Source organism: Rutidosis leptorrhynchoides, chromosome 2, assembly GCF_046630445.1.
Source record: "Rutidosis leptorrhynchoides isolate AG116_Rl617_1_P2 chromosome 2, CSIRO_AGI_Rlap_v1, whole genome shotgun sequence".
NCBI lineage: Eukaryota > Viridiplantae > Streptophyta > Magnoliopsida > Asterales > Asteraceae > Rutidosis > Rutidosis leptorrhynchoides.
In genome coordinates this window covers 376,974,308-376,984,864 of record NC_092334.1, presented here as the reverse complement: position 1 = coordinate 376,984,864, position 10,557 = coordinate 376,974,308, and the positions used below count along the sequence as shown (strand labels likewise).

Below are 10,557 nucleotides of genomic sequence, written 5' to 3'. Positions count from 1 at the left end.
GGATATGAGACCGACGTCTCATTTTTCTCCTTGGTTGATGTAGCAAAAACCTTGACCTCGTTCTTTTGCTCCTTTGCATTCAATAAAGTCTCGACCTTTAGCTCTTTCTCAACCTTTCCCAACTTAATTCGCTCAAATTCACCCTTTAATCCCTTGCATGTCGACTCGGTAGCCTCTATGGACATCACACTTTTAACTTGATAGGGAATGACCTTTGCTTCGTCTGAATCCTTTGAAATCTTGAATACCCCATAATCTATCATATCGATTTCTAACACTTCATCCAAATCAAATTTGTCTTCTTCAACGTCGAACATGAAACTTGAGGATATTCGGGTTGATCCTCTTCGGTTGAATCCATCGAGTTCACTTGAGCATAAGTATTCTTGGGATTTGATGAACTCGCTTGGTTGGTGTTTGGATTGTAGTGTTGCTCTCGATAGGAATAACTCTAGTAGTTTTGTGGTTTGGGTTTTGTTGGTTGTGTTGGTTGTTTCGGTTATTGTTGTAATTGTTGTTTGGGTTAACTTGAGTGTTTGAAGGTAAAGTTCCTTGTGGTCTTTCGGCAACTTGATTTGAAAGTCTTCCAATGGCACTTTCAAGGTTTTGGAATGAGGCTTGTTGGTTTTGTATTTGTTGCTTCAAGAGCTCGTTCTCTTTCATTAGGAAAGCTTCGATTGATTCTACCTTTTTGATGTAATTTTGCATGATTTCTTCTAAACTCTTCGAAGGTTGGGATTGTTGAGTGTTTTGTTGATTGTAACATTGGTTATTTTGTGGTTGACTATAACCTTGGTTGTTTTAATAATTCGATTTAGATTGGTTGTTATAAGGTTGGTTGTTGTAAGGTTGTTGGTTTTGGTATTGGAAGTTGTTGTTTCGGTTTTGGTTATAGTTGTTATCGTAACCTTGGTTTCGGTTTTGGTTTGTGAATCTGGGTGGTGTATTAGTTTGATTGTTGAATGAAACTTGCTTTTGATTAGGATTGTAGTAACTTTGGTTCGATGTTCCACCCCGTTGATAGTTTTGATTACTCACGTAATTTACATGAGCATCCGAATTCATGGGAATGTCATCTAGATCAACATGGTTGCATTGAGTAATTTGGGGGCAATTCTTAATGAGATGTGGAACCTCGCATCGTTGACAACCTACTTGCATTGCGACTATCGATTGTTGTAACTTCTTTAATTCTTTCCAACACATTTGAAATTGATTGTTCAAGCTTGCAAGCGTCACTTGCCCATTGTCACTCTCAACTTGTGAAACACTTTTCCTTGTCAAATCTCTTGGTGAAGGTGCCCATTCGTATGTACTAACCGAGATGTCTTCCAACAAGATTTCGGCCGCATTTGATGATTTATACATAAATACCCCACCGGATGAAGAATCAAGATATTGCTTAGTCAAAGCATTAGTACCCCAGTAAAATGTATTGATGTACTTCTTATTCGTCAAACCGTGCGGTGGGCAAGCTCTTAGCATTTTCTTGAATCGTACCCACGCATCATACAAAATCTCATCACACCATTGGGTGAACCCATTAATCTCCATTCGAAGTCGTTCTACTTTTGATGGTGGGAAGAAGTGATTAATAAACTCATTGGTTAAATCTTGAAAAGTCCTTATGGAATCGGATGGCAAACTCCTTAACCAAACTTTTGCTTCTTCTTGAAGTGTAAAGGGGAATGCCCTTAACTTAATAGCGTCATCGGTGACATCCTTGTTTTTGTAGATATCACAAAGATCGTTAAAGTGTTAGATGTGTTTGAACGGATTCTCTTCTATTAACCTATGGAAGAACGTATCTTTGATCATCGTGAAAAAGTTACCCTCAATCTTCCAATTATCCGCTCCAATTGGTGGTTTTGTAATAGCCGGTGCTATCATCGTTGGTGCCACCAATCTAGCGTTCCACATCGGCGTGTCGTTTGGATCATTTAATAACTCTTGATCAACCGGTGGACCATGGTTGATTGGATTACTCTCTTCATTGTGAATCGGTTGACCGTTTGGATCCATGTCTTCTAAACAAAATTGAAAAACCTTAAAATTTCTCTTTAATACCCGTTCTTGTATACGTTTGTAAACCCCGTGCACGTGTTTTTACAGATTGGAGAATGGATGTGTGAACTCTTGATCCTTGTGGGACCTTGTTTTGATACACCAAAGGTACCTATCCTTCAATCACAACACAAACACAAGCGGTTTTTCGAACAAAAATAGTATATAAAATATGAAAAGTAACTTTCGTAAGGGTGAACCCCTGCGAAAGGATCGCACAATCAAAAGTTTAAACCAAATATCCAACTAAGCTAACCGTTCCCCGGCAGCGGCGCCAAGAAAGTATTGATGATGTGCATGATATACATCTTTTACCCTCAAAATTTATATATGATTCAAACACTACAAATAAGCACACACAACTAACGAGCACTGAGAACCCGGTTATTATAGCACTTCAATGTAAGTATTCTTATCAAGATCGTCCTAAGAGAGCGGTGTAAATCGAATATTTGAAACTATCAATTGTCCTAGAGTTTGTTTGATTGGAGGGTTTTGATTGATTTTGATTAACAACTAAAACTTGCATAATTAAACAAACTTAAACTTAACGAGTAAACTAGTAGCAAGTAACAAGTAACGAAATATTTAGAACTTAAATCAATTAACTAAGTATTGTTCACTTATCTAATCCTCTCTATGCTTGTATTGCCCGTTTTACCCAAATTGTTATCACGCTAGTTGTTGAACTATTAAATGTTTAGCATTACTACCAAACCTTAATCAAATAACACTCCGCGAATTTACATAAGCATTGCATTCTAAGATCAAGTTAAGCATGATTTGTTATTGAGATTATGCTTGGGTTGAAATCACTTAGAACCCTCAACTATCGAAATCACTTAAGATAATCGACAATACTATGTTGACTAAAGGCCAAATGAAAACCAACCTAGATCAAGAACACAATCACTTGAAATTCTTAAGCTAATTATCTAGATCACTCAAGGTGTTAAAGCACAAATTGATTTACTTCTCAAATCACTAAGAGAGCTACTCAATCTATGTAATCAAAGTAAAGCCTAAAAAAATGCATAGCAATGGATCTTTAACTAACACAATAACACTTGATCATGTGATTCATTCAAACATCATTCAATTGATTTTGGGGCAAACACTTGCATTAGAGATTCATAGATAAGCAAACACAAAAGATTTAGCCAATCATGACTAAGATTACACTAATAATAAGCATAGAAACATAAACAATCATCATCTTAAAGTTATTACAAGCAATAAGTTCAAAGTAAATGAAGAAAAGTGGAGATTACACCCCAAATTCAAGAAATGGAGATCTGGAGCTAAAACTATGATGAATCTTGAGTTAGCTTCCTTTAATCCACCTTCAAACACCAATGGATGATGAAATTAGGGTTTTGTAGGTGAAAATCGGACTTAGAATTGCTGCTCTCTTGAAAATGACCTAATCTCGTTCCTTTTATAGTGCTGAAAATCTGGACTGAATCAGTGACAGGAGCGTCGCTTTTGGATCAGGAGCGGTGCTTTTGGCATACTTCAGGAGGGCGCTTTTGCTCAGGAACGCCGCTTTTGGCTTCATTTAGGGGCGACGCTTTTGGATGAGGAGCGCTGCTTTTGCTTGGCTAGGAGCGGCGTTTTTGGTAATAAGAACGGCACTTCTGGCTACTGGGGGAAAATAGGGCCAAAACGTGCACAAGAACGTCGCTTTTCAATTAGTTGCGGCACTTTTGTTCCACAGGAGCGACGCTCTTATATGAGGAGCGGCGCTTTTGATGCTGAATTCTGCACTTGCCATTTCCTTTGCCACTTTTGAACAATATTTGGTCAATTTTACACCAAATCAAGTCCTTAGCTCCCAAATTACCATTTAGCTCATAAGCATACTAAATAGGCTCTATAATCATCAAAAACCGATCAAAGTGAGGGAGATATCACGAGATAAAACATGTATAATTTGAGCGATATCAACCGTTCAGCATCATCTATCATTTCAGAGGTGAGAAACAAACGCTTTGAATGATTGATGGTTCATCATTCAGCGTTGAACCATTCAATTAAGAGGTAAACAAACGTACCCATTAGAAAAGTAACCGTTTATTTTTTTCTACTTTTTTATATGAATTTTTCTAATAATAATCCTTAGAGTTGTCATTAAGAAATTTGGACATGTAATGTAAATCTTTACGTTAACAAAGTCAACCACTTTATGGAAATAACGACCTCATATGTACTACACTTTTTTGCATTGATCTAGTTCTTAATAACAATCCTTAGGGTCATTAGATTTTTTTTTATATTTAATTAATGAGTTTTTCTACACATAGCTCTAATTACTATCTTTAAGACTTTATAACATGCTTAAATAGCTTGTAACTTGCTAGTAACTACTCAATAACCAACTTCCTAACGCTTTTGTACAATAATTCGTGCACAAATAATTTTCTTAAGCATAGCCATAAGGGCTATGATTAGAAAAACTCATAGTTGAAAAAAAAAAAGTTAACTTCCTCTACTGATCGAGTTCCTCAACCATTTCTTCAATCAATTCATTTAAGATTTTCAATATACTCCGTATTCAACCATTTCTTCAATCAATTCATTTAAGATTTTTGATATACTCCGTATTCATTATTAACAATAGCTTTTATTAACTATATATATATATATATATATATATATATATATATATATATATATATATATATATATATATATATATATATATATATATATATATATATATATATATATATATATATATATATATATATATATAAAAGATAATTTTTAGAAATAATATAATATTATCTTATTACATATGATTTTGTAGATCTAAACATTTGATTTTAATATATTTACGGAGAGAGAATTATGAATCTTTAATTTCAAATTTCAAATCGTATATTACGGATTAACTCTCGTTAATCGCTCAACAACCTATGTGATTGGAGTGAAGTATCAAACCTTGCAACGGTGGGTCTTTGGTTGAACACACAATCAAAAGTCAAATAACGCAACAATATTACATGTTATTAACAATCCACAATCAAAGGTTCACAATCCAATAAACACACAAAGATATTTAGCCTAACATAGTGCAAGAAAGATGAACAAGATGATCAATACAATAAAATCTCATACTTAAATCAATAAGAGAAGATAAACAAGAGTACCAATCTTTATGAAGATAAAATCTCACAAGATGTTGTTAACTATGATTACAAGATGAAAAGCAAATGAAAATAAACCCTAAAAATTGCCCCAAAATAGCCTGGAACTTCAGAGTGCTGAACTAATATAAGTTGTCTCTTCAAATGACAAAAATTGCTTTAAATACATCAGGTAACCCGTCGTGGCATGTCGTTCCAAAGATGTGGCACGTCGTGCCAGATTTCTGCTGTTTTGGGCTGTTTTAGTGGGGTGGCACGCTGTGCCAATAAGTGGCACGTCGTGCCATGTGGCTGCTGATTATGCTGGATATGAGGCTGGCACACCGGGCCAAATAATGGCACACCGTGCCACCTGGTTTCTGCACTAATTCATCCTTGAAATGTGACAAAGTGGACAAACATATTTAAAACGCGATGATGCACAACCCTAACAATTATTAACTAAGCGAATAATGATCTCGCGACATTGTCTTAACATCAGAGAGTCCATGAAAACTTAAAAGTTTGTCTCTAATAATCTTTAATCATCATTCGATACACTAAATCGACTTCCGAGCTCAATTTTCTTCAAAAATCTGCAACAAACTCCAAACGATGTTCCAAGAATGCATTCTTCAATCTTTAACTACAAATGAGCTAAACGGCTGCAAAAACGCACAAAAACACGATAAACGGAACCGATATTGTGACAAGAAATGTATATGATTTAAGCAATATCAGTAATGCCTTTGCTTCCACCCACTTGGTGAAATAATCAATTGCCACACTTAAAAATTTTACATTCCCTGCTACCGCAGGAAATGGACCGACAATATCAATGGCCCATTTGTAAAATGGTCATGGCGAATTAACTGGAATCATATCATGCCTTGACTTTCTATTTTGCGGTGCATGCCTTTGAAAACTTTAGCATCTTTTTACTATTATTGCTACATCGCGATACAAGGTTGGCCAGAAGTAACCCATTCGCATTATCTTAGACAATAGTTTTATAACTAGAGTGAAGTGCACAAGAACCGTTATGCACTTCATTAATAATCATCTCTGCCTCTGCGGGTCCCACGCACCGCATTAATGGCTAGTAATAAGATTTGCGATATAAGACATCATTTTCAATGATATACATAGGCAATCTTATGCGCACCAATCATTGTTGCACAGATTTTCAATTATAGGATCCATCCAATTTGGTTGCGTTTCTTCAATAACTAATCCGCCATCAATTGATTTATTGGACAATTCTTTAACCCATACTTGCTTTTGGAAATGTGAAAAAGTTAAAGCCGCCAATTGCTTAATGCGTCCGCCTTTTTATTTTAGCTCCTTAAAACTTGCGCAAGCTCAAAATGCTCAAACTTTCCTGCGGCTTCCTTTAGCAGCTGCAAGTACTTTTGCATAGAGAGTTCATGCGCATCAAACGAGCCATTAAATTTATATGAAACCAGCTGCGGATCAACATATGTGCGTGATTTTGTAATTTGCATTTTATGCGCAATGTTTAACCCAGCTAGTAACGCCACATACTCAGTCTCATTATTGGTAACATCAAAATTAAAGCGCAATACGTACGTGTGCTCTTCGCCACTTGGACTTGTTAGGACTAATCCTGCGCCTGCACCTTCTGTGCATGATGCACCATCAGTAAATAAATTTCAAGTTTTACCTTGTACATGTTTCAATTCTTTCGTGGATTACTTCCAATTCGCCAATCATTTCTGCGAGATAATCCACAAGAACGTGTCCCTTCACAGAAGTCCGGGGAAGTAAGCTATTTCATATGATCATAACTCAATTTCCCATTTGGCAAGCCTTCCAGACATTTCAGGTTTATTTTAAACCCGTGTAATCGGCATATCAGTTAAAACATGAATAGGATGCCCTTGAAAATACCTTCGCAATCTTTTTGAAGTTAAAAGTAGAGCATATACAAAATTTTCCATCTGCGCATAGTTAATTTCGCTTCCCGTGAGTGCGTTGCTAACGAAGTAAATTGGCTTTTGCATTTTTTCGTGTTCTACCACTAAGACTGATCCAAAAGCCTCGTTTGCAATTGAGACATAAAGATACAGAATTTCGCCATCTATAGGCGCAGTGAGCGTAGGTAATGTTGCGAGTAACTTTTTCATTTCTTGGAATGCACTTTCTGCTTCATCTGTCCATACAAAATTTTTCTGATTCAAACATCCTTTCAGCGTTCAAAAGAAAGGCAACTGTCTTTCCGCAGCTTTTGATAAGAATCTAGTTAAAGCCGCTAACTTGCCTGTTAGACTTTGCACTTCTTTTAATTTTTTTAGCGCAGTCATATTTTCAATTGCGGCTATCTTTTTGGGATTAGCCTTAATGCCCTGCTCAGTAATAAAAACTTCCCTTCTTTTTCGCCAAAACTGCACTTTGATGGATTTAGCTTCATGTTAATTCTTCGCAAATTCTCAAATGTTTCCGCAATATCAAGTAGAATTTGATCTTGCGTTTTACTTTTAATGACTAAGTCATCTACATAAGCCTCGAGATTACGCCCAATTTGATTCTCGAATGCGCTGTCTATCAAGTGTTGATATGTTGCGCCAATATTCTTAAGTCCAAAAGGCATCTTGATATATCAGTATATGCCTTTGCCAGTATGAAACACAGTTTTGTCTTCGTTCTCTTCTGCCATTGGAATTTGACGGTACCTTTTATAAGCGTCCAAGAAGCACTTAAAAGGTTATTCATGCAGTGATTCAAACTTCCAACCTATTTCAGGAAGCGGATAATTATCTTTAGGTCAAGCTTTGTTAATATCTTTAACATCTATGCACATCCGCCACGATCTGTCAGGTTTTTTAACAAGCACTGGGTTTGCAACCCACGTTTGATACTTTACTTCTTGCAGGATTCCTTCCTTCACAAGTTTTGTTACTTCACCGCATAACCATTTCATGCGATCCGGAGCCATACCTCTGTGTTTTTGGATGATTGGTTTTAACGCAGGATTTGCATTAAGTTTGTGTTCCGCAATTTCTCGCGGAACACCAGTCATGTCTTGCTCACACCACGCAAAGACATCCATATTTTCTATAAGCAAGTGCACTAACTGTTTCTTTACATCTGTGTTCAAATTACTGCCAATTTTAATTGTTTGCTCCGGATATGCGCGTTTTATCACAACCATATAATCTTCTACGCCTGCATTTTCTATAACTGCGCCTTATGCATTAACAGTTGCGTAAATTGGTTTTATTTCTGCAGAAGTCATTGTTGCGGCTCCTTTGCATGTTGTGAACTTTATCATTCCATATATTGTCGAGGAAATGATACGAAGTTGGCGTAGTGCAGAGCGTCCTAATAGCATATTATAGCGAGAGGCGGACCGCATAACATATAAATTTAGGCATGCTTGTCGCATTATCTTTGCGTCTGTTTCATCAATAAGATCAATGTTTAGTGCTAATTGACCAAGAGGCCATGCGAATTCACCTGCAAAGTCAGATAACGAAACCGCAGTAGATATTAACTCTGCCTTAATGCTTTCTGGCAATTTGCGAAAACATTGTTCATATATTATGTTTACGCTGCTTCCAGTGTCCAAGTGCACTTTCATGATTGTTATTCTTGTGTTCGCAATTTTTCATGATATAATTACTGGTTCATCAGACATGTCATAATTTTGCACTGGTGGAAATGTTATTGGCGCAAACTGCCACTTTTCTAGCATTTCTTGGGCTTTTCTTTTGTGAGCTTTCTTTCGCTTATGAACCATGCTTACTATATGCATTTCATGCATATGTTTATGCTCATCAGAAAAATTATTAGCCGCATGAGTTTTTCTGCTTTTGCTTCACCTTTATGTCTATATTTGACATTTTTGGCACATTTGTCCAATTTAGCACATCTTTGCGCGAAATTGATGCTGCCGACCATTTTCTCTTTAAATTAGTGCAAACTTTAACCTTTGAGTTATCTTTTGATTTTTTATTTCATTGACACCGAAGTTTAAAAATTTTCGTAGTATTCTTAGCGGTTACGTTTATGCAGTATCCTTTCATATCCTTGTTCAATTAAGAATTTGTTTAGAAAGCAAACATTGTAGAATATATCAACCTGCAATTTTACAAGAAAGAACACGATCAGAATTGAATTTCAAATCTAATTATTCGATTTGACGAAAGTAAATTTTTAGAACTCAATTCTAATTCGTGTCCCACGGATGGCGCCAATTGATCAATCCTAGATTAGAGTTTAATCAAGGGTTGAGTGCAATGAGGGGTGGAATGGGGTGTTGATAATGTTTATGGGACCTTATGATCGTCTTTCACTAAAATAGAGTGATCAATCACCATATCCCGGTCTTGATAGATTTACATTAGCCAAAGTTATGATAACTCCTAGGGCAAAGTCACGAGTGAATCACAAAGGCTAGAGCAATCGCCCAAAATCAATAACCTAAAATGAGAGGCCAAGCTCCCTATTTATAGGTTTAGAATCTTCACAGAAACAATGTATGCACATTCTTTATTGAACCGCAATAACTTTGCGGGACATCCTCACAGTCTTTAAATTATGCGGGTGTCCGAAATGCCTTAATATACTTTGCGCAGTTCTTATTTATCCATGCAACCTTGACTGCGTTTGTCTTTGTTTTGCCTTTTGCACTTAAAATATGCATATACATGCCTATGTATATGATCACGTAGTATCTCAGGGAGATTACTAGGGGACCTCACCAATCTTTCTAACCTTTTGTCGAGTTTTGTTCCTTGTAGTTCAGGACGAGAGGATTGGACTTGGTCGATTTCTCCTAATGGTTCCATCTCTCGAGTCTCATAACAAAGGCGGTTACGGATCATGGTGGCACCACTTCGGCTACCCTATGTAATATGCTTGTAACCCTTAAGGTCGAGTTATTTATTTGGAGGGCAAGACATAAGCGCATTCATACTTGAGTTGAACTAGATAAACGCGGCCTTGACTTGGGAACAATTAGATGTTCGGTATGTGATGATGGATTAGAAACCGTTGAACACTCTACATTTCAATTGCAATGAGGCTTTTCAAGGAAATGGCTACGTGTTTTGCTCACCAAATGGGAAGCTTATTTGGCAAGCTATCGAATGAGTCACATGTTATTTGCTTTGGAAAAACGGAAATGCAGTGACCTTCTCTAATACGAAGCAATCAAGTAATGGCATTTCAAGGAAGTTCAACTAAAAGGCTTCGAATGGTTTTCAAATCGCTATAAGTAGCTTAACCTTGTGTTGGATCATTCGATATCAAACCTAAAGTTCTATGATGTGGATATCGATACACGCACAGGTACAGGGTAATTTCCATGTGACATTTCCTTCTTGCGGGTTCTTCAATACTC

General features: G+C 36.6%; 2 protein-coding genes across 2 annotated transcripts; both read right to left on the bottom strand.

Moving 5' to 3' along the window:
* Nucleotides 1-6,529: 6,529 nt before the first annotated feature.
* On the bottom strand, nt 6,530-7,516 carry LOC139889012 (uncharacterized). Its single transcript, XM_071871988.1, has 4 exons — nt 7,474-7,516; nt 7,104-7,365; nt 6,920-6,981; nt 6,530-6,834 (listed from the first exon to the last, which is right to left on the bottom strand). Exons 1-4 carry the CDS (start codon nt 7,514-7,516, stop codon nt 6,530-6,532), a joined length of 672 nt encoding a protein of 223 aa, XP_071728089.1.
* Nucleotides 7,517-7,977: 461 nt separating this feature from the next.
* LOC139889011 (uncharacterized) lies at nt 7,978-8,793 on the bottom strand. The gene is made up of 2 exons (XM_071871987.1): nt 8,511-8,793; nt 7,978-8,399 (listed from the first exon to the last, which is right to left on the bottom strand). Exons 1-2 carry the CDS (start codon nt 8,791-8,793, stop codon nt 7,978-7,980), a joined length of 705 nt encoding a protein of 234 aa, XP_071728088.1.
* Nucleotides 8,794-10,557: the final 1,764 nt, after the last annotated feature.

Coding starts and splice junctions, on each gene's coding strand:
- LOC139889012 (XM_071871988.1), bottom strand. CDS start 7,516: ATGACTGCGCTAAAAAAATTAAAAGAAGTGCAAAGTCTAACAG. Junction 7,366..7,473: donor AGAAGTGCAAAGTCTAACAG/GCAAGTTAGCGG, acceptor TTGTATGGACAG/ATGAAGCAGAAAGTGCATTC. Junction 6,835..6,919: donor TTATCTCGCAGAAATGATTG/GCGAATTGGAAG, acceptor CATCATGCACAG/AAGGTGCAGGCGCAGGATTA.
- LOC139889011 (XM_071871987.1), bottom strand. CDS start 8,793: ATGAAAGTGCACTTGGACACTGGAAGCAGCGTAAACATAATATATGAA. Junction 8,400..8,510: donor CTCTGCACTACGCCAACTTC/GTATCATTTCCT, acceptor TTAATGCATAAG/GCGCAGTTATAGAAAATGCA.